At 36.7% G+C, this 24,404-nt stretch overlaps 2 protein-coding genes across 5 annotated transcripts; both read right to left on the bottom strand.

Annotated features, from left to right (window-relative positions):
- Positions 1-140: 140 nt before the first annotated feature.
- On the bottom strand, positions 141-3,469 carry LOC145604775 (receptor-like protein 49). Its single transcript, XM_081660726.1, has one exon. The coding sequence runs from the start codon at positions 3,427-3,429 to the stop codon at positions 364-366; it is 3,066 nt and encodes a 1,021-aa protein (XP_081516852.1). The 5' UTR covers positions 3,430-3,469; the 3' UTR covers positions 141-363.
- A 10,968-nt stretch (positions 3,470-14,437) lies between these two features.
- LOC145603690 (threonine synthase, chloroplastic-like) lies at positions 14,438-20,285 on the bottom strand. 4 transcript variants are annotated; one of them, XR_014104893.1, is made up of 3 exons: positions 18,645-20,285; positions 15,162-15,386; positions 14,438-14,834 (listed from the first exon to the last, which is right to left on the bottom strand). XR_014104893.1 is itself a non-coding variant. In XM_081659648.1 (2 exons), the coding sequence occupies exon 1, from the start codon at positions 20,220-20,222 to the stop codon at positions 18,645-18,647; it is 1,578 nt and encodes a 525-aa protein (XP_081515774.1). In that variant the 5' UTR covers positions 20,223-20,285; the 3' UTR covers positions 14,438-14,847. The 4 variants fall into 4 exon arrangements, 3 of the variants coding, with proteins under 3 accessions (XP_081515774.1, XP_081515773.1, XP_081515772.1); XM_081659648.1 differs by lacking the exon at positions 15,162-15,386 and having other exon boundaries at positions 14,438-14,847; XM_081659647.1 differs by lacking the exon at positions 15,162-15,386 and having other exon boundaries at positions 14,438-14,840.
- Positions 20,286-24,404: the final 4,119 nt, after the last annotated feature.

Here is a 24,404-nt window from a genome sequence, read left to right as displayed (position 1 = left end):
GGCCAAACAGGGGTGGTTTTGAAATGTTACCAAACTACCAATAGGAAAAAAAAATGAAGAAGCAACAGCATCACTGTGAGACAGCAACAAGTTTGGCATTGGTAAACTACCAAACAAGTTTTATAAGGTGATTTCTGGCAAATTTTCCTATAATAATTGAGATACATTAACAAGATAACAGTGTTGTTCATAAGGGTTTAGTGACTAATATATAAGTCACTGGATAAAATACAAGCTAATGGCTATATTCTTAAAATAGGTATATATATATATATATCTATATATATATATATATATATATATATATATATACATATATATCTATATATATGAAGCCAGGCCAGTGTTACAAGTGCAGATTCTTTAGTTTCTCCTGAGCCTTAGTGGTGGTGATCTCTTCACTCTTGTCTTTGATCTCCCTCTTCTTCCAAAAGTCTCCATAAACCAATCATGATGAGGATCAACTACGTATATTTTGCCAATGACATAACCTATTATCATCCCACTTATACACCCTAATGATCTGATGATCCAATCAATCAGCTCAGTATCCTCTTCAATCGCCTCATCATCTGTTAACTGTTGTGGTGTGGAGTCTTTCTCACATTTCTCAGACAATGGAGCCCCGCATAATGCCAAGTTTCCAGTATATGAGTTGTTGTCAAAAGTATTGAATTGTTCTCCACTAGGAATTGGTCCAATAAGACGATTGTGAGAAACATTAAATACCCCTAGAAAGGTTAGCCTTGACAACTCTTGAGGAATCACTCCTGAAAGCATGTTTTGAGAAAGGTCTAAGGACTCAAGGTCTGTGATGTTGGCCAAAGAAGATGGGATACCACCAATAAGATTGTTGTTGGACAAATTAAGCGCTTGAAGTCCTCTAAGATTCCCTATGATTTTAGGGATTTTACCACTGAACTTGTTGCTCGAAAAATCAACTACTCGCAAAACAGTCAATATCCTTGTATACTGTGTTTCGCTCCCCTTATTTGTTATGGTGATACTATAATTGTATTTTTCTTCAACAATATCGATGCCTTCAGGTAAAACAACACCTATTCTAAAATTAGAGTTGGATGCACTAGACATGGCTTCTGTTGAGATTTCCATTGCAAGCCAACTCTGAACATATCTTGATGGTAAGTTGCCAATGTGAAAATTATTAGATAGATCAATTATACGCAAATTATGGAAATCACAATTGGGCAAAGGGCTTGAAATCCCCCCATGGAAGTTGTTATGCCTTAGGACCAGAACCTGTAAGTTCGGAAGACATCCTAACCATGATGGAAAAGTGTCATTAATATGATTACTTCCGACATCGAGTACCTCAAGAAACATACAGTTGACTAATGACTTCGGAAGCTTGCCCTTAAATTGATTTTGGCTTAAATTAATCATGTTCAGTTTACATGACCTTGAGAACGTTTGAGGAATGACGCCACTAAAGTTATTGCCTTTTACATTCAGAACTTGCATAGAACCACTAAGTTGATCACCAATGCAGCTTGGAATCTGGCCTGTAAGATTGTTTTCGGATATATCAAGATAGATCAAAGAAGGAACATGGCAAATTTGTTTCGGGAAAACTCCATTGATTCGATTATTTGACACTTTATAAACTTGCATGGTACTCGGGGGAGACGGAAGTGTCCCTTGCAGTTTGTTATTATTGAGATTTAAGCTTTTTAAGTTATTCCATGGCAGAAAAACTTGAGGATGTTCAAAACTTGTTAGAAGATTGTAAGAAATGTCTAATAAAAAGAGACTATTTCTAGTTACTTTCACAAACCATTGTGGAATAGCTCCAGTGATGCTGTTCTCTGCAAGGGACAGTATTTGTAGCTTGTCTTGATAACGCAAGAAATCAGGGAACTTAGTCAAGTTACATGATTCAAGAATCAAAACATGTAACTTCAAAAGAGATGAATTGGTGCTTAGACATGGTGGAAATGTTAAACTAACACCAGACAAATATAGTTGTCGCAATTGTGGGAGATCCAAAAATGAATCAAACATGGAAACCGAGCCACTCAAAGACAATTTTAATGTGGTGAGATTAATAAGTTCCGAAAACCAGGGTGGGATTGGACCTTGCAACTGATTACCAGATAGGTCTAAGCCTATCAATTGAGTCATGTTCATTAACCATCTTGGCAGTTGGCCTGTTAATTGGTTTTGACTAAGATCTAAATCTTGGAGCCTAGTAAGGTTTGACAATGCTGGAAGGATGTCGTTGCCTAAATTCATACGGCCAAGGCCTAAGGAACCGAGTGAGTTTAATTTAGGCAACCAAGATTTCAATACTTCAGAGTTAACATTCATCATGTTTGAAAGACCCAGAGAATAAAGACGACTATGGTTCATGATAGAGTAAGGGAGAGGACCACTAAAATCATTGTTTCCGAGATTCAGATTAGTGAGGTTTGTCAAGTTACCTATTGAAGACGGAATTTGTCCAGAAAATTTGCATTCTCCGAGATCCAGAATAGTCAAAGAACCAAGATTTCCAAGGGAAGCTGGCAACTCTCCTGAAAATTTTGTTTCAGCAACAGATAAATAAGTAAGACGGCTACTCGAATGAAATTCAGGGAGATAACCTCTTAAGTCAAGATTCATGTACACTGAAACAACTTCTAAGTTTGGTAGTTGGAATATATTTGGTGGGAAATCACCAAATAGATTGCAGTCATTGAGGGAGATAGCTTTTAAAGAAGTTCGGTTGCTTAAGACTAGGGGCACGGCAGATGATAAATCAACCTGTGATAGGCTAAGTTCGGTTAGATAAGACAATTCATAAACCAACTTCTCTAGACTCAAATCTTTAAGTTTCAAATTCAAATTTTGATTGACACCTGAAGGATCTCCACTACCGGATAGATCAAGAACAGAGAGATTAGACAGTGTTGAAATTTCGGGTGGAATTTGACCACTGAAAACTGAAAATGAGAGATCAAGTTGTGTGAGCTTGTATAGACGACCAATGTCAGAAGGGATTTGAGAATAGTTGAAGTTATTATATGAAAGATCAAGCACTCGGAGATGATTAAGGCTAAAGAGGGTGCTGTTGTGAGGGAAGGTGCCGTAAAGGCAGCTGTTACTAAGCTCGAGGCCAATCACATGACCCGTCTCCTTGTCACACATGACACCATCCCACTTACAACAGTCCCTGCTATCAGTTGCATTATCTGATTCATTTTGCCATGATTTCACCTTTGGATATGCAACTGTGGTGGAAGGTGCTGCAGAGCAATCAAGAAGAAAGCTTTGCTTAAAATTAAGCAATGCAATCTTCTCTTGATCATGGCAAAGTGGTTTCGATTGCTGCAAGGAAGGCAGGTTAGAATTAGCAAGCACGAAGAAATTGAAAACGAGTATTGAAAAACAGAATACAAATATGAATGTAGTAAACCATTGAAAACCCATGTTTGATATTTGTTTATAATTTTGTGAAGGACTTGTTTTTGACAAGCAGCAAAAAAGATGAGAACTGCTTTTAATATGTAGTAATAGAGTCACCTATATAGTTAGGGTGATACACAAAGAAAAATACATCCTTAGTGTTTACTGTCCTAATCTTTGGACCTTTCAACAATGAGAAATATGGACCAATAAGATTGAATTTGCTGTGTTGAATTTTCAACTCTAAGAATTTGAACCAAGAAGATTTTTTGTTTTTTTTTTCAACCTTGAGAAAATTGAGCCAGGAAGATTTTTTTGTGTTATAATTTCAACCATAAGAAAATTGGACCAAGAAGATAAGAACAAGTAGAATTTAACTAACTGATGTGGATTCCAATCCCTTGTTTTGTTAAGTTTTTAGAAAACCCATAACCTTGAAATAAAGATCCAACCTTGAATGATTTTTGTAAGATTGAATACAAACGAACCGATATTTTTCCTCACAAGACCACTCCTGAAACTTATGATTCGAATCCTCAAATTAATTAACCCACTCTTGGACGCTAATTATTTTGAGATTAAACTCTTAGCCTACTCCTAAACACTAAGTTTGTAATGTTCTAATCTTCAACCAAATTCTTGAATTGAAAACTAGCAAGAAAACGTTTAAGCAAAGCTAAACAATATATATTGAAATTAATCTGATTTTTCTATTTCATGTCATGTCTCTAAGTGCCACGAAATTCCCCTATTTATAGACTAAAAATAACCTGATTCCATCCTTACAAGGATTAGGACAAAACCCTAACCTTGCCCCCCAAGTATCCTAACTAGAATAGAAAACTACTTCTAATTAGAACAAGAAAACTAATCCTAAATAAACTCTAATTAACTAAAAACTTTCCTAACAACCTTAGGAAGTTTATAGCAATTAAATAATAGAAAATAAACCTTATCCTAAGTGCTTAAACCATGAAAAACCCTCTCAAGTGAAAGGTAAAATTCTGGAAGCAAAAACTCAGAAAAAAAAACTAAGTATGGAAAATCTTCCATTTCAACTTGACGTCGTCACAACACCTCACGCGCCGACTCTGGTTGAAGCTGGGTTCAAGGTGGTTCCGGGAAGGTGGCGCGTGGCCCTTGGAGTGGCGCGTGGTCTTCACAATCGCCGTCGGAAGTAAACCACTCCATTTCCTCTTCCTTGATTATAAGCTTCCTTCTTTCCCAATTGATCTATTGGAACTTTCCTTGTTTAGTTCTTTATTTGGGCAGCCTATGATGAAGCTATTTGGACCTTCAAAAAGTGTCTTGGCCCCTTCAAAAGAATTAGCCTCTTGATTTACATTCTCCCCTTCTTCAAAAGAATTTGCCCTCAAATTCACATATTCAAAACAAGTAGTTTAGAGATTCTCAATGTTATATGTAGGATCTTCATCACCATTTTCACTAGACAAGTCTTCTTTGTACCATCCATCTTCATAAGTGTCATCTTCTTTCATAAGAACACATGCCATGGGTCCTCTATCAATCTCTTCCTTGAACATTCTTCCCTTAGAAACAAACTTGAACTTTGATTACTATTTGGGCACTTACTATGTCCTTTATGAGACAAAGGATTTAGACTAAAACGTTTGTTTCCAACCTTCATGGAATACACATTGGTTTTGCCATCATGTTTAACTTTTCGATCAAATTGCCATGTTCTTCCCAAAAGTAAGTTACAAGCATTCATTGGAATCACATCACACCATATTTCATCCTTCTAATTTCCTATGGAGAAATTTACTAGTGCTTGCTTCTTAATTTGAAAACCCTTTGAGTCTCAAGCTAATTCACTTTATATGGTTTTGCATGATCACGAATAGGAAGGTTTAGCTTACTTACCATATTAGTTCGTTGAACCATGATGTGTGTTATAAATGGCACACATTTGACGAGCATTTAGGTCCTTTCTATTCTCTTTTCATAGCTTTCATGCTTAATAAGTGCTTAGTTTTATGCTTTGTTGCTTATTTTTACCTTTCTTCTCTTATTTTGTAGCTTTTGTGCATTTCGTTGGTTTTCTAGCCTTTTCTTCTTTATTTGCTCTATTTTCGTGGTTGTAGGTATTGGACGAGGTTCGGGTCTTGATTTTGGTGATCCACTATGGTGGAAGAAGCTTTTGGATCAAGTTCATGGAGTTTGGGAAGCTCAAGATACAAAGAAGTGGAAGTTCCAAGTCTTGGTTCTTCTCTTGTGCTCGCTTGCGGTGCTCCCTTCAAAGGAAGTGTGTGCCCTCAATACTAAGCCTTAGCTACTGCCACTCCTAGTGCCCATCACCATCATAAATCATGTGTGCACCCCTTGAGCTTGAAGAGTTGAAGATTCGAAGAAACCCAGCTGAGTGCGGCCGCACGCGCAGAAGGTGCGGCCGCACACGAAGGATGTGCGGCCGCACACCATGGTGCTGCGAGCGCACATCATGGTGGTGCAGGCGCACATCCTCTGTTGTGCGGCCGCACCGGCGTGGGTCTTTTCCGATCGGATTTTGACGATTTTCTCTCTCTTCTTATACCTATTTGAACTCAATTTTTGTAAGAAGTTTCATAAGAGAATTAGATCATATTCTTAGCTTAGTTGAGAGCTTCTCTCTCTAGATTTAGGGGTTAGTTTTAGGAGTAGATTTTAGAGAGAGAAAGTGAAGAATTTCAATGGTGATTGAGAGATTGAAGATCCAATGGTGACAATTGTATTGGAGATCTACTCTATTATCAATGAGCATTTCTAAACTATATCTCATTTATTGTTTTGTTTAGTATTCATATTTGGATTGTTTGATTTTGATTAGAATTTGATGATTTGATGATTGATGTTTGATTAGAGTAATTGTTCTTCTTTGATTGTTGATTGGTTGAATTAATGATGTTGCTAGAGTAGTTGTTTGGTTAGGGATTTGGTGAAGCTTATATTATGTAATGGATTGATGTAGATTGGGGATTTTGATGGAGTTGATGATGTGATTAAATTGGTTAATTGATTATGTGCATGTGTGTGTTTGATTTAGGCTTGATCACCCTAGTTATTCACACTAGATTGCATTGTAAGTTCACATTGATACAGACCATTGATTTGTGGCTTGCATTTACACGATTGAGGTGTCTTGTGATGTTTCCTAGCTAGAGTTTATCGTAGTTGACGCTAGTTAGACCTCTAGGAGAATAGCTTGATATGCTCTTTTGGTTGCATAATTAATCTTCCCTCACATTGCTTGACTGAGTCAACTTCCTAAACCAATTTGCATTGTTCATTGCTAATATAAGTGAATCCTAATCCCTAGCATTTTATTTGTTTGATTTCTTTGTCTTAGTAGTTGTTAGTGTCCACTTTTACCCTTCGTCTTCGACCTAGCTTAGGCACATAATTGAAAGCACTTAGACATTACCGTTCCTTTGGGTTCGACCCTTGACTTACCTCTATACTTGTACTTAGGTTTGTTGAGTGTTTATAAATTTTGTTTGGCTTAGGAGGATTAGTTCAACGACCTAATTTTCCCACGTCAAAGCAACATTCTTGCAAAAGCCACTTTCAACGATTACATTGCAAGTGCTTTCACCAACTTTGCATCGAGTATGAAACAAAGTCTCACGTTGAGGGATATTGGAAGTGGACTCGGCATGAAGTATCTTCCTTATCACAAGACAATTACCATCATTCTCTGGAAAGCCTCCTCCTCTTCTTCCTCATCAGTTTCAACAACTTCCTTTTCTTCTTTTTCTTGAGGAACAAACTCATACTTTTCTCCTCTTCAGTCATGGCTTCATATTGTTGTATGGTAAGAGTTCTTTGACTTGGACAATCTTTAATTTGATATACTCTTCCTTGGCACATGAAGCAACGCATTTAATCCTTATACTTCTCCTTAGAGACATAAACTTTTTCCTGTTTTTCCACATCCTTTTCACCATTCTTTGAATTTTCAAAATCTTTGGAAGAGTGGTTATAGAACTTAGTAGTAGAACCTTGGGAATAGTTTGTATTAGTACTCTTAGAAGCACTCGGTTTCTTGTCTTCATTCCAAAGTCTCTCGATTTTTAAGGCTAGCTTGCAAACATCATTGAATCTATTGTAGGTACTTAGCTCAACTTTCTTAGTAATAGGTCGATTAAGTCCCTTTATGAACCGAGCAATATGCATAGTTTCTTTCTCATCCAAGTCACAAATAGAAGTCAAGCGATCAAACTCCGTGATGTATTCATTCACACTTTTAATATCTTGAGTCAACGTAGCCAATTTCTTGTATTGAGTTTGCTCAAAATCACGTGGAAGGTATCTAGCATGCATCTTTCTTTTCAAAACAGTTCTTGTCTTGATCTTACTCTTCCCCGATCTAGCATGTCGAGCTTTCAAAGATTCAAACCATGTTCTCGCGTTCTTAGTGAGTCTTATGTAAGCAATTTTGAATCGTTTTACATCATCGAACCCTTTATAATCTGAAATCTTCTCTAATTGCCTCTCCCACTCAAGAAAATCTTCGGGGCTTCCTAGACCCGTGAAGTCATCAAGCTTAAAACCCTTATCATCAATGTTAGAAGAGTATTTAGGCTCATCATCACTGCTAGAAGAACTACCATCACTATCTTTATGTTTTTTCTTCTTTTTATGATCTTGAAGTAACTTAGCAAAGGCATCAAACCTTGCTTTAGCACTGTCAGTCAACTTTTCTTCCAAAATCTCAAATTTCTCTTCAAACTTTTCAATTAATTTCTTCAAAGCTTCTTCTCTCATGATTTTTACACAAAATATGCGCACAAAACAAGGCAGAAACCTACCAGAGTATGGCTGTAGCACGGCAGCAAAATATATGATCAAAACACCTTAAAATACCCTAGAGCGCACAGGAAAATCCCAGCAAAAATCGCAGCAAAATTCGAGCAAAAACAAACCAAAATAGAAGCATAAATCAATTCGGACAAAATAAGACCAGTATGCACAAAATAGACCAGTTTAATAGGAAACGAATTCTGAAAATCCTGAAATTTTGCATGCATAAAGTAGACAAAATTTAACCCAAATTCAAAAAATGAATCACCTGAAAAGCTTCTGTAACAAAGGAGAACGAGTCGAAACAAGTTAACCCTGAAAACTAATCCTCCGAAAACACAGAAATTAGAAAATGAATTGTGAAGATTCTCCCCTTTAAATCTGATTCCAATTGATGTGGATTCTAATCCCTTGTTTAGTCAAGTTTTTAGAAAACCCACAATCTTGAAATAAAGATCCAACCTTGAATGATTTCTTTAAGATTGAATACAAACGAACCGATATTTCTCCTCACAAGATCAATCCTAAAACTTATGATTCGAATCCCCAAATTAATTAACCCACTTTTGGACGCTAATTATTTTGAGATTAAACTCTTAGCATACTCCTAGACACTAAGTGTTTAATGTTCTAATCGTCAACCAATTCCTTGAATTGAAAACTAGCCAGAAAACGTTTAAGCAAAGCTAAACAATTTTTATTGAAATTAATCTGATTTTTCTATTTCGTGTCATGTCTCTAAGAGCCACGAAATTCCCCCATTTATAGACTAAAAATAAGCTAATTCCATCCCAACAAGGATTAGGTAAAACCCCTAACTTTGCCCCCCAAATATCCTAACTAGAATAGAAAACTACTTCTAATTAGAATATGAAAACTAATCGATCCAAAATAAACTCTAATTTACTAAAAAATTTCCTAACAACCTTAGGAAGTTTATAGCAATTAAATAACAGAAAATAAACCTTATCCTAAGTGCTTAAACCAAGAGAAACCCTCTCAAGTGAAAGGTCGAAACCTGAAAGCAAAAACTCAAGTGAAGGAAAAAAAAAACTGAGTATGGAAAATCTTCCATCGCCGCCGTCACAACACCTCACGCGCCAAATCTGGTTGAAGCTAGGTTCAGGGTGGTTCCGGGAAGGTGGCGTGTGACCTTCACAATTGCCGTCGGAAGTAAACCGCTCCATTTCCTCCTCCTTGATTATCAAGCTTCCTGTTTCCCATTTGATCTATTGGACCTTTCCTTGTTTATTTCTTTGTTTGGGCAGCCTATAATGAAGCTATTTGGACCTTTAAAAAGTGTCTTGGGCCCTTCAAAAGAATTAGCCTCTTGATTCACATCACTAACCAACGTGTTTTGTGTGCATATGGCCATTTGTACAAAATAAAATAATCCCTATAACCTTGCTCAAGTAACCCATACAATACTGACCAAGTAACCCCTATAACACTATAACGTTGATCGAGTAATCCTATAACACTAATGAAGTAATCTCCATAATTTGGCCACATGGTGTGGCAAGTCATAGGAAAATTTGAGCTAACCAAAATGGAGAAGGTTGCTATTATGTGAAGAAAGCAAGCATCTGCCCTCCTACAGTCCTACCTAGTCATTTCTGTAACCGTGATATATACTACAAAAGAGAACACCAATACAAACCACGACAAAATAGGTTTAAGACTATACAACCATTTACAATTCCCCTTAATTTAAAGTATAAAATAGAATATAAAGCCTAAACATGCTTCTACTAAAACATTATGTGTAAATTGTCTTAAAACATAATAGTTTTAGAGCTCATTCACTTCAGCTTAATTTCATTTCATTTCAATTCAGCTCCAATCAGTTCAATTTAGCTCCTAATTTCCTTTTCTCATAAAATATTCAGCTCAATTCTGTTCCAATCAGTTTAGTTCTGTTCAGTAATTGTGAACAGACTATTAGACTAATTTTTACCTTATATTTTGAACCTTTATTTTATCAGCACTTGTTTAAAAAGTAAACTCTATATTTGAGAGTTGTGGGTTTATTGTTTCAATGTTTTTATTATTGGAAAAGTTGACAAGAATATTACTAACTTTACCTCATTTGCTCAAAATAATCCCAACCCAACTTTGAATTATTTTTTAGTAATCCGAACTTTGATACTCCCTCCGTGTTATAATAAGTGTTACAATTACCAAATCCGACTGTGTTTTAATAAGTGTTACACTTCCTTTTTTGGCAAAAAGCTACATTTAAATATTATATCTCTCTCCTCTAATGGTCCCCACCCAAACCCATTACTACTTTTTTTTTATTATATCTTTCCTCTTACATTCATTACTTTTCAATAAACTACTACTCCCTCCGTTCCCTAATGTTTTTTACGTTTGGAATTATGCGCGGTAATTAAGAAATTGTGTAAAGTTGAGGTATATTGGAATATTTCAATGATTGAAAGTACAAATTTATTGAAAAACACAATGTTGAGCATGTGGGGTGGAGAAATTAGAGGAGAGAGGAGAGAGAAAGTAATAATAAGTGTTGAAAAACTATTAAAATAGTACAAAAAGTACAATAGTACATGGAAAAGTAAGGATTTTTGAGTAAAAAAATTGTAAAACAAGGGTAATTTAGTCCAAAATTTATGACCAAAATAGGAAAGATACTAAATGTAAAGAATAAAAAGGAACACCCTAAATGGAAACGTAAAAAACATTTAGGAACGGAGGGAGTAGGAAAATTTGTCAAAAAAACACCACCTTTAAACGGTCTTCCCTAAATAACACCACCTTTTGATTATTCTACAGCCAAAAATAAAACATGACCGGTTGGAAACCTATTTAAAAGGTTACCTGTGACACGTGTCACACTATCAATGGTCAATTATTTTAACAATTTTTTTTTTAAAAAAAAAACCCCTTAAAATTTTTATAAAAAAAACCTTAAAAAAAAAAAAAAAGAGAATCCCTCCCACCACCGCCACCTGCCAGGCTGCCACCATCGCCGGTGCTTGAAACCCCTCCCCGTGCCGGCTTAACCTTTCGTCGGTTGTCTGCACCCCTTCCCCCCTTAACCCACTACCAAAAGGTCGAAAACCTTATAACCCTAAAACCATTCGATTTTGGGGTTTTAGGGTTTTTGGATGGTGGTTCAAAGGGGAAAGGAGGTGGAGACGGCCGGTAGGGGGGGGCGAAGTGGTTTCGCCGGCACAGGGGAGGGGGTTTGCCTGGCGGCCGGTGAGGGGAAGGGGGTTTTTGAGGGGAGGTAGAAGAGTTTTAGGGTGAAGGAAGGTGGTTCAGGGGAAGAGGAGGGGCTCAGTGGTCGGTAGAGATGGAAATATCCAGTGGATCACCCGCTCACCCGCTCCACTCGTCTTATTGGATGGATGAAAATTCCGGTTTAAACGGATAATAGGCGGGTGATGGATTAACGGATGCGGGTGACGGATCGGATTCTGGTGGAAAAATTTCACCCGTTAACCCGACCCATCACCCGGATATTTAAAAAAAAAAATTGCTGAGATTTTTTATAATGGGCTAGGCCCAACTGAACCAAAATCCTTAGTCGTCCTAATTTATACTCACGTAATTCCTAAACCCTACCTTAACCTACCAAAAAAATCACTCTCTTTCTCGCCGCTCTATGTTCCTCTCAATATCTCAAAGCTCTCTGCTCCTCTCTCTCTATCTTTCATGGAGTCACGGTGGCTATTGAGTTTGTTCAGCCTCTCTCTGCTGATTTGCTCTCTCGGAATGTTGGACGGAGTCACGGATTTTTTTTGCCTTGTCCATTTGATTTTTTTTGCTTATTCTTAGGTTTAATTTCATGAATTTGCTGCTTATTTTATGGTTTATATATATGAATCATATATTTTCTTGAATTTCTGCCCTTTTTCACGAATTTGCCATAGTTTTTTTTGTTAATTTATGGTTTTTTAGGGTTCATATATATGTGAATTTTCTTGAGAAGAGCTAAGTGTAATTTAATTTTTTAATTTTATTAAATATCCGATTATCATCCAATCCATCCGTTTCACCCGTGGGTGATGGATGGATGGATTCGGGTGGATATATTGGCGGGTGGTGGATGGATCGGGTGGGATGGATGGAGGCGGGTGGTGGATGCGGGTGATGCTCCACCCGCCCCGAACCCGATCCATTTCCATCTCTAGTGGTCGGGCACTCAGGCTGGGTGGTCACCTTGGTACTGCCGGTAATGATCTCTAGTCATCGGCGGTGGTGGCAGCCCTGGCAGGTGGTTGTGGGGTTGCTGTCGTTAAGGGGAGGAGTTTTCCTTTTTTTCAGTTTTTTTTTAATTTTAGATTTTTTAAAGTTTTTTAATTTACGTATTTTTTTTTAAAAAAATTAACTAATCACACATGTGACATGTGCCAATTGTAACCTGTAAAATAGGTTACAGGTTTTTTGTTCTATTTTTGGCAGATGAGTATCAAAGGTGGTGTTATTGTGGAATAATCAAAAGGTGGTGTTATTTAGGGAAGACAACTTAAAGGTGGTGTTATTTTGACAAATTTTCCTAAACTATTATCCGCACCACCTTTCTTTTACAATTTTTTAATATTCCAACTACCCCACTTACCTCTTATTTTATTTAAGTCAATTAAATTGTCTAAAACTATGTGTCGGTCAAACTGTAACACTTGAAAAAATCATGGAGGGAGTATTAATTTGCTTCCAACGTTCCCAGCCGGTCATCTAACTTGTTATAACAAGTTACTTGACACATGTTAGTATATATGATTGGTCAAAAAAATAATAATTTAAAAACAATAAATAAAAATTTAATTTTTTTTTTTTTGAAACCATAAGAATTTTGTTTAAGAAAAATAAAACCACCTCAGCCCAACCCACCCTGCTCACCGCCCAGCCCACAGCCAGGCCAGCCTCCCACCGCCGCCGAGAACCCTTTGCTGCCCGTGCCGATGACACCACCTGCCTTCCCTTCCCCCATCCCGATACCCCCTCTGCTATCGCAACTAAAGAACCCAACCACAACCGGCAACACTAACCCTTGCAACTACATCCCTGCAACTAAACCTGGTTATTGGGCGGGTCGGGTCAAGGTCGGTTGTGGGTCGGGTCAAAAAGGTTCACATTTTATAGGATAAATATTGGGTCGGGCCAATGCGGGTCGCGAGTCAATAGCGGGTCGATAATGGGCGAGCGTACAAAATATCAATTAAAAAAAATATTGCACAAAGTCATTATTAAGTATATATGAATATAAATTTATCTATGCAATTATTTTAACATTATCTATTTTCTTTATTAATTAAATTGGAAAAACATTTTGGCCCTATATTGACCCTGTCCATTAAAAGCCATTTAAGCTTGGCCCTGACCCTATTATCATTGGGCTACCCTACCTAATAACCACCTCTATTTGCAACCAAAGAATCCAACCGCAACCAACAACCCTCGCGCCGCAATTCCTACCACCTGTCGGCGGAATCCCACCAAATCCCCACCCCTTTCCAGCTTTCGAATCTATGGTTGCAAAAAGGGGGCTAGGATTGTGAGTGAGGGTTGATTAGTTGCAAAATGGTGGAATGAAAGGGATTGGGGTTGTAGTAAAGGCAAGGTCGCGGCGGGGAGGGGGGCGTCGGCGGGAAGGTTGCAGGGATCTTATTTCCAGGGAGTGAATGGAGTAGTCAGTCTAGGCGGCACTAAAGGTGGGGGCAGGCGCGACAAGGTGGAGGGCTAGGAGATATCGATAGCTGGTGGTTGGTTTTTCTTGAAACTATTTTTAAAGTAATTAGTTTTAATTATTTTTAAAATAGTTAGTTTTAAGATAATTAGTTTTTGAAGATAGAGATAAATCAGATAATTTGTTAATTGATAATTACTACTAATAATCTTTTCTTTAAAAAATAATTTTTTCACCAAGTTGTCGGTCACTTGGGAACATTAAAAGCAAATTCATATCAAAGTTCGGATTATTAAAAATAATCCAAAGTTGGGATTGTTTTAAACGAATGAGGGAAAGTTGAAATTGTTTTTGTTAATTTTTCCTATTTTGTTTTTACAACATATATTCTTGTGAATGATTGTTTACTCTAAACCAAAGGCTAATCAAACGACAAAAACATTGACCAAAGTCAAGTTATCATAACCATTTTACAAACACCTTCAATTGATTATGAAATGCAGAACTACTAGTACATACAAGATACAACACTAAAACACAACTACTCACGGTAGAAAGCCAAATGAGTAGTATCTTACATGTTACATAATACAAAACAATTATTATTCGCAGCAGCCAAAATTTGTAGTTCATCAAAAGTAAAACAATTTAATTATAATTTGGGAGCTGTTTACCCAAACTTCTGCATGTAATTCTCAACTTGAGAAAAACGTCTTAGGCTAAACAAGTTTTCTCTAGCAATAGAAATATAGTTTACAAAGATGCCAGAATTAGATTCTAGGAAAGGAGAAGCAACAAATTGGAGCTTCTCTAACTGTTTTTTAAGAGCTAGGTATCCCATTCATCAGCACAAATTCCGCTACAAAATTACAGACCAAAGGTCCACAAAGTCGACAGCAAATTTCTCTTCGTAAATCTGCTTAATCATCACCGCCATATCCACAGCAACATTTCACTTCATCGCAGTTTTACTGACCTGCAGCTTCAAGCTACAAAATTAGACAATAATATTGACCCTAAGCAAGATTACAATTAGGCTTGGCAACAATATTACTTGAGAGTCCTCTCAAATGTCAAATGAGGAGCATCTTTTTCTAAAAAGTATCATATAAATGTGAAAGCATCATCAGAAATAGAGACTGCAAATCAGCAGAAACATCTCCAGCCAATTACACAGGCAAAGGAATAACACAAGCACTTCAATAACTCCAAGAGCATATAAAAATATATATATATAAAAATATATATATATAAAAATATATATATATATATATATATATATAAAATAAAGAGCACGATTCACCTTCCAAATGACAAGCATTCAGAACAGCTACATATTAGCCCAAAACTCATACCAGCAACTTGAGTAAATATGAACTTCGGTATATTCCTAAGTTGCCTTCGATAACAAAACTACCAGTAAACATATCATTATCCGACTGTTCTGGCACTAACCAACTCCAGTTAATGGGCCCCATCAAAAGAAATCATGCCAGCTTGTCACCGAAAATTGTTACCTCCTCTCTTACTGAAGCAGAGAAAACCAGACAAACTATAAGATGAGTTGGAGAGGGAAAAAAAAGGGAGAGCTAATTTAACTATAGATGGCACATCTTTCAATTATGAAAAGAGGCATGACCTCATTAGAGGATGTAAGCATCTGCTCCTAAATAATACCTAATCAATATATATACTGTGTGACTGTTGGAAGTACAGAATAATTAAGACCAAATACTAATTAATTTAACTAGGCTCATTAAAAAGTAGAAAATTAGTAAGGACCAATAAGCACAAACATGGGGGAGGACTGGAGGAGGCTAATAAATCAAAAACATCAAGCACATATGACTAGAATTGACACCAAGTAAAACTTCATCCATTTTCTTTTAATTGAACCATTGGGCATCTCACACTTGCCTATGCACGTCTAATACCTTTTATACTACCTCCGTTTCATCAAATCTGCAACAAACTTGGTTGCACATTCCCCAAGACAAAATTTCTTAGGCAAATTTTAGTAAAAAAAAGGGCATGTGATTAATTGGATGAGAGAGAAAGTAAACACCACCGGCACCCACCTTGGAACCCACCCTCTCACCACCACTAAGATTTGAAACCCCACCACCACCACCCAAACCCCACCTAACCAACTCGCACCACCACCAATCAACTTGCACGGCTGCACCACCACCACTCAACTCGCACCACCACACAAAACCCACCCAACCAACTCACACCACCACCAGACCACCAACGAACAAGCCCCACGTCACCAGACCACCAACGAACCAAAACAACCACCTTACTACTTACAAAAACACCAACAAACCACCACCAACGAACCAAAACCCCAACTCACCACCACCAACGAACCAAAACCTAGCTTACCACCACCAACAAATTGAAACCCCACCTCACCACCACTTAGATCTGAAACCCCATTGCACCACCACCAAGATCGGAAACGAACAGCCACCAATACCTCACACCTTATTAGTTAATAAAATCAACGAACCCTACCTAAATTGCAAGGAGGCAGTGACTTTGAAAAAGGCTAAGTGGGCGGGAAGAAGTGAGGCGGCAACTATGACAAGGGAAAAGTAGGCAACGACGAAGTGAGGTGGAGACTTTAAAAAGGGTGAGGTAGAAGTGGCGGCAACTTGCTCTGAGTGGTGGTGGTCGAGAGAGAAGAGAGAATAGGGCTGTTGCCGGTGGTGGTTGAGAGGGAAGAGAGAAAATTGGTGATGTTGGTGGTGGATGTGGTTGTGAGAGAGGAGAGAGAATGTGGGTTAGGGTTTTAATTATGGATAAATTAATTTGGGTTAAAGAGTTAATATGGTATTTATTGAAGTTAAGTAAGATTTAGAAAGAGTATGCCGGTAATTTCACACAAAAAAAATTAGTTAATTAAAATTAAGTAAGAGTATGCTGGTAATTTCACACAAAAAAATTTACTAAAAGGAGAAACTTTTAGTTTATTGCACATAATGTGTAGCTTCTATTTTGGGAAAATGTTGCAGATAATACGAAACGGAGGTAGTATCTTTGATTATATTATAGTAAAATCATATAAAACTTGTCACATCGCTTGACATGAGCCACATTGAGCGTAGTATTGTGAAGTCCTCATGTTGGTTCATGTAGCCGGCCCCACTAATGGGATTAAGGCGTTCAAGTCGAAGAAGCAGAACATAGTAAATCATACAAAGCTAATATTTTGAAACTATATGTCAAGACAAATCTCAAAATACCCCTTTTCCTAACGTATATAAAAAAAATGGTCAAAGGAGTGTGTGAATAGTGGAAAGAGTCCAAGGTTGCGATTAAAAAGAGAACGGACTAAGTACATAGTTAAGCAGCAATTTCAAAATACAAAATTAGCCCTCATCCAAGCTACATCCAGTGTCACATCTGCCATAAATCTCCACATACAACCCATCTAGCAGCAACATATCAATAAAGGGAACATCTGTAAATCAAAGGAAACATGACTGATTTACATCTAACTACACTAACATATTGCATCTTATTAGACAAATGGTTCACATCCTAAGTTCCACTCACACAAACACATGAGCAGTACATATTAACAGCAATTAAGAGCAAAAATTATGTTGGAAACAAATAATACTTTTTTTTTCTAAATCCAGTGCAGATCATACTTCAGTTATATAATTTCTTGACTTTGAAAAACAAAAATCATCAACTTGGATAAAAAGAAACAAAATAGGGTAGAGGGAGTTTACCACTCTTTCTCATTCCATCATTCATTCACTCCCGTTTCTCTTACTTTTCTTTTCTCCCTATCCACTAGTGCTCTCAAATGCTCTATATTACCTCCATTATCATAAGTTCTTGGCATTTTATTTCTACATGCTTACTAGGGTAAAACTTCAATGATTAATCTCTCTAGTAAAAGTTGACATTCCATACCCCACTTGAATATACTTTTCCTTATGTAATTACAAACAATGGTCAATGTGACATGACAATGGCGTCAAATGTCATCATTCTTAGATGTTATAAAATAAGCGCATTAAAAAACTCTAAAGTGCCTGGACATTTGAAACCAAATCTCAATCACTGGTAAATTTATTCAACTAGAATCACCTTCATGACTCTAATGATAATCTAAACCATAAATCAGAACAAAGTAGGTATTTACAAAAATCCGAATTTCTAACACAGCTTTACAGACCATAGTTGTGATAATAACGCACAAAGGCACAGGACAAGTAGAAAGCAGGAGATTTTATGTAAGGCTATTGACACACTCGTTATCCTAGCTTTACCAGAATGTAAAACCATACTTAATAACTTTAATGAAAATAGCAGAGTTACATGTAAGATGGAAATTGATAAAATACAGTAAAATGTATGGCAAATAAGCTCTCAAGGAAAGATGACGAGCTAGACACAAGAAAGAAGGAAAATAAGTGACTAGAGAACCAATGCACAGCTACAGAGTTTATTGAAAACAAAGAATTAGTAGTTATTGGTCTACAAGCATTGATTACTTTGAAAAAAGATACTCTATAAACATGAAAAATCTTCAATTTGTTTGAAGTGCTTCAAGACAATATTAGTAAGTTAAGAGGGACATTCCTTCCAGTATTTAAAGGTTAACACAAGATGGCAAAATTTCAGCACAATAATTGAATGATAAAAAGAGTACGAAAGCAGTACAAATAAACTTCAAGACGATATGAAGCAGCATTCAAAAAAGGAGGTACAAGATCAAACTAATAATACATAAATGAGGAAAAGACATTGCATACTAACTCACCTAAACTTTTGGAGTCTTATTCAAATATCCTTTAAGAACATCCATTACTGCCCCAAAATCTGCCTTCACTTGCACTGGTGGATTGGCAAACCTGCAAGACATATCAGGGATATTCTTTGAATGATAATCAACCTTTGACTGAGTGAATTTCAGCCCATGAGCAGTGCTGACAACAACCGTCCTATCATTTGGTCCTATGACACCACTATTCCTCAACTTTATCAATGCAGTCAATGCAACACCAGTATGCGGGCAGATAAACATCCCGGTGGAATCAGCTTGAGCCATAGCATCCATTAGTTCTTCCTCAGTCGCCTCCTCAACAATACCATTACAATTTTGCAAGGCGAAAACAGCCCTGTCAATAGATACAGGGTCACCAATCTGAATGGCTGAAGCAAATGTAGTATTTGCTTTCACAGGCTGAAAATCCTTCCACCCGGACTTGTAATGCACGTACAACGGATTAGCATTAGCCGCTTGAGCACACACCAACCTCGGCATCTTATCAACAAGCCCCAATTCATGGCACATTTTAAAACCCTTATAAAAGGCATAAATATTCCCCAAATTCCCACCAGGAACAATAATCCAATCCGGCACCTCCCAATCAAACTGCTGCAGAATCTCAATTGCAGCAGTCTTCTGCCCCTCAAGCCTCAAACTATTCAAAGAATTAGCCAAATAAATCGGCAATTCCGCAGTCACTTCCCTAATCAACTGCATACAACCATCGAAATCGGTATCTATACTCAACACAAAAGCCCCATTTGCAATGGGCTGAACCAACTGAGCCATAGAGATCTTATCAGCAGGCAAAAACACAATAGAAGGAATCCCAGCAGAAGCACAATAAGCAGACAAAGCAGCAGAAGTATCACCAGTTGAAGCGCACCCGACACCGACAACGGGGCGCTTCATCTTCCTCAATCTATTAACCTGACTAACCAAAACAGTCATACCCAAATCCTTAAAACTACCAGTATGACTAATCCCACAATGTTTAACCCACAAATCAGACATACCCAGAAACTGTTTTCCAAATCTTTCAGCCCAGAAAAGATTAGAGTTACCTTCAAAAGCCGAAACGATGTCGTCCCCATCAATCTCAGGAAGAACCCATTCTTTCTTCGACCAAACACCAGACCCATAAGGCCAATTGGTCTTCCCAACTCGCGAATCGAAAAGGGATTTCCAGTAATGTCCATCAAATTGCTTCAAAGCTTCCATATCGTGCTGAACGTCCAATAATCCGCCGGAGCGAGAGCGGTAAACGATCTCATCGAGGGAGTAGGACTCGGTGGAGTCAGGTGGCGCGTTGAAGGGGACGTATTTGGCGGAGAAATTGTGGGATTTGGCGTAGCGGCGAGCTTCTTCGCGGATGTTTTCGTGGGCGGCGCGGTGGGTGGAGGTGGAGGAGGAGGAAGAGGAGGTTGCGGTGATTGGTGGGAGGGTGAAAATGGGGGTTGTTTTGGGGTGGTGGCGAAGAGGGAGGTGGTGGTGGGTGAGTTTGGGATTAGGGTTTTGGAAGAGAGAGGAAGTTGCAGGGTTGAAAAGGGAGGAAGAAGACGCCGCCATTGATGGAGAAGGGGGGAGAAACGAGGAGGAGAAGAGAGAGAAATGAGGGGATTGTATTTGTGCTGAAACACAAATTGGGGGGGTTGTCTTATCGTTGTATTTGTATATGAGTATGAGACAATTTTGGGAATAAACTATGGAACATTTGGGCAAGTTGATGGTTCCATTTTTTGGTTCTGGTTGGTGTCAAAACCGAACCGAAAAAATTACTCGTATAACCGATCCGATTTGATCTGAAAAAGTGAAGACCCAAACCCGAGTTTGTAATCGAACTGAACTCGACCCGAATTTGAACTTGACCCGATTTGAACTATAACCCGAATCCGATTTGACCTAACCTGAACTTAAATCGAACCTATTTGACCCGACCCAAGCTCAAGGCGATATGAAATTGACCTGAAAAATAACTGATCTAATCCGATCTGTTTGACCCGAACAAATTTCAACCCGACCCGATTTTAACTCGATTTGATTTTTACCCGATCTGAATTTAACCCGACCATAATTAATTATCGACTTTTTAATTCTAGTTCTTATACTACTATATTTACTAATTATTAATAAGTTAACTTATTTTGCTACAAATATAAAATCCGAAGTAACAAGTTTACTTCATGTACATTCCAATTATATATTGTCTTCTTATTTCGCATATAAATAGTAAAATTAAACATGGAATATGAAAAGTCAATTAGACTAATGAGTATATTAGAACTAAATCTTAGCCCATATGAGTGTTTACAAAATTTAATCATAAATGAGTATCAATTTCCTTTTTATTACCAAATAATTTTTTTTAAATTATATATTACACTTAATAGGTAGGTATGTAATAACCTCGTTTTAATGATGTTTGGTCAACTTTTTTCATATCAAAATATGATAATATGAAAATATTGGAGATAAAAATTAAAAAATGATGAAACTTTAATTAATCAAATTATTTTACACTGTACATGAATTTAGCACTGTCATAACGGTTTGACATTTCGGGTTCGGTTCGGCTTGACATCGGTTCGGTATTAAATCGGGTCGGTTTGAAATCGGTTTAAATGTTTTGCGGGTCGGTTTCAGTTCATTTAAATAGTTATTGGTTTGATTGAGTTTCGGTTTATTCTTGAACGGTTTTAATTCGGTTCGGGTTGTAAACAGTTTGGGTAGTAAACGGTTCGGTGCAGACGGGTTGCGGTTTGTTAACGGTTCGGTGTAAACAGTTTTTATCCCGGTTCAAACAGTTTCGGGTTGGGAATGGTTTCGGGTTAGAAATAATTCGGTTCTTTTTCGGTTCAGTTTATAACTAGTTCGGTTCTTTTTCAGTTCAGTTTATAACTAGTTCGATTCTTTTTCGGTTTAGTTTATAACTAGTAGGTTCTTTTTCGGTTCACTTTACCAGTTCAGTTCTTTAATGCTCGATCGGTAGTAAACATGTGTGCATAATTAAATTTCATTTAAAACACCTTTTACTTGATTTTAATATTCTCTTTATAGTAAGCACTTTGTAGCCGATTCGTTTATAAGCGATCCGGTTCATAAACGATTCAGTTTGCAAGCAGTTCAATTTATAAAAGGCTCGGTTTATATACAGTTCGGTGCAAACGGGTTGCGAGTTGTTAATGGTTCGGTGTAAACGGTTTTTATCTCGGTTCAAACGGTTCCGGGTTGAAAGCGATTTCGGGTTAGAAACAGTTTGGTTCTTTGTCGGTTCGGTTTGATTTCAGTTCGGTTTAGAACTGGTTTGGTTCATTAACGGGTTCGGTTCTTATACGGTGTAACATTATTCGGATCGGTTCGGTTTTGGGTTCATTCACATACGGTTCGGGTCGGTTTTAGGTTTTAAAAAACGGTTTTAATCGGTTCGGTTCTCATTTAGGTCGGTTCGTTTCGGGCAGTTAAACGGTTTCGGTTTGAAATTTGACAGCACTACGTGCATATATAGATTATGAATTTATAATTTAAGCTATATTTTGTTATACTCCTTTCCTTTTCTTATGTTTTTCTAATTAAAACATTAAAAAAAAAAGGTAAAATTGCCCCTATTAATCCCAACTTTGCTCCGTCCGCCAATATTAATCCCAACTTTTGTTTATTCACTATCACTCCCAACTTTAGGGCACTAATTTCTATTGCACCCAACCGGTCATCTAACTTGATGTAACAGGTTACCTAGACACGTGAGATCCAAGGTGAACCAAGGAGAATTAGGATCATGTGAGAGCCAAAGTGAATAATAGGAACTAGGAACCAATCTCAGCCCATTGATCGCACTCCATCTAATGGCTCACATTGTATTCGCTCTCATTATTGGCATTCTCGTAATTTCGCTGTTTCCAAACTTTTTTTTTCCAGTTTTTTTAACTTTTAAGCCAATTTCATTTACTTTAAGACTGATTATATTTACTTTACTAACTTTTCATTTACTTTTTAGAAATGATTACTTTGTAAAGTTAAAATATTACAAAAATGTCATTAATGACACGGGAATCGTGTGAGCCGTTCGATTAACATGATCTAAGGGCCTAGATTAGTTCCTACTTCTTATTTTAGCCTTGGTTCTCATTATAACTTGGTCATATATATATATATATATATATAATATGGAATATATTTCATTACATAAATGAAAATTATGTAAATCAAATTCTTACAATCATAAGATTTAGTGAATTATTGTAAAAAAAAAAAGGGTTTTGGATGGAGAAAAACAACATTAGATAGTGACATATGTCATTCTTGATGTCTGTTTTAATATTATATATTGATTAAGTGTTTTATTTATACAAAACAGATTAGGTTTTTAATTATAGAAATATATGAAGTGGCAAAGTGTTGTTAAAACAAATTGGCAAAGTGGTGCTACACTGCTACCATATGCCCATATTTTGAATTTGCGATAAACGGAGTACAAAGTTTCAGTAGATTAACTTAATGAATATTTGATTTTAGAAATAAATGCATTAAATTCCATGTAAACTTTTTGGTTTTATTACTTGTTTATAGATTTGTCAATTTTTCTCTCTTTAGGATGAGTTTCCAGTTTGTTTAATCAGCCTATCTGCTGCTTAGGTATATTTACTAAAGATAACGCATAACAGGAGCAAATTTATGACGCATTCCTCTCAAGTCTCAATATGAATTCTCATTTTTCTATGTGTAATCTAGAAATTTTGTCAATTACTACCTCAGACTAAAGCGTCTTTTCAATTACTACTCGATAAAAATAAAGTTGTTAATTCCTACCTTAAAAGTGAAGTATGTTTTAATTACTACCCATAAAAGTGATTAAATTGTACGACTACTACTTTTAGCCATTTTTCAGCAAATTAATGCAATTTTGACATCACTAATTACCTTATATGTAGTTTATAACATCCTAATCTCATCTTTGTGACCTATTCGTTACTTTATGAGCCGTAAAATTGTATTTATGATGTCACTTTTTTTGCCAAAACATGTAATTTATGTCAATTTAAAAAGATATTGATCACATATCAAAGTTTTCCCCTTACACGATTTAATGTAAATGATATTTAAGGTGATAAGTGACATTGTAATAATTGAGCTAATTCACTGGAAAATGGCAAGAGGTAGTAATCATATAAATGGATCACTTTTTAAGGTAGTAATTAACAACTTTATTTTTTAAGAGTAGTTGACATAACGCCTTTTTTAGGGGTAGTAATTGACAAAATTTCCGTGTAATCCATTGTGTTAAATTATGAATTATTCGCCGATCTGAATTTGAACTAATGTAATAAATTTTGAATGAATAGATCTTCATCTTTTATTTTTATGATTTCGAACCCTCATTTTAGATCCGTCACTACTGCTTCTAAAATGGATTCCTCGTTAAAATTAAACATTTCGGAAGGGGTCTTCAAAGTTACAAAAGAAAAAATGGCTTGCTGATGCTCTAGGGCTAATAGTCAAACATGTTGTAAAATGTTTGGAAGGTACCTCCGTGGATGTGCTAATAAGACAGTTCATATTGATACAATTTTTGATATTTTTACTTTTGCGTTTCCTGATTTGGGTGTACTTGTAGAAAATGAGAATGAATTAGAGTATCTGGTAGACAACTTAATCTCTAATAATTTGGTACAAGACGCTTGTGGTTGACTACTCCACCATGTCCGGCTCGTTACACAGTTTCTTTTTTGGAGCTACAGATGCGAGTCTGTCACA

The sequence above is a fragment of the Chenopodium album genome, chromosome 22 (genome assembly GCF_948465745.1).
Source record: "Chenopodium album chromosome 22, dcCheAlbu1.1, whole genome shotgun sequence".
Taxonomy (NCBI): Eukaryota; Viridiplantae; Streptophyta; class Magnoliopsida; order Caryophyllales; family Amaranthaceae; genus Chenopodium; species Chenopodium album.
Note: the sequence above shows the minus strand (reverse complement) of the source record. Positions and strands in the feature narration are given on the sequence as shown.

What these genes read in the sequence shown, in the direction of transcription:
- LOC145604775 (XM_081660726.1), bottom strand. Translation starts at nt 3,429, where the DNA reads ATGGGTTTTCAATGGTTTACTACATTCATATTTGTATTCTGTTTTTCA.
- LOC145603690 (XM_081659648.1), bottom strand. Translation starts at nt 20,222, where the DNA reads ATGGCGGCGTCTTCTTCCTCCCTTTTCAACCCTGCAACTTCCTCTCTC.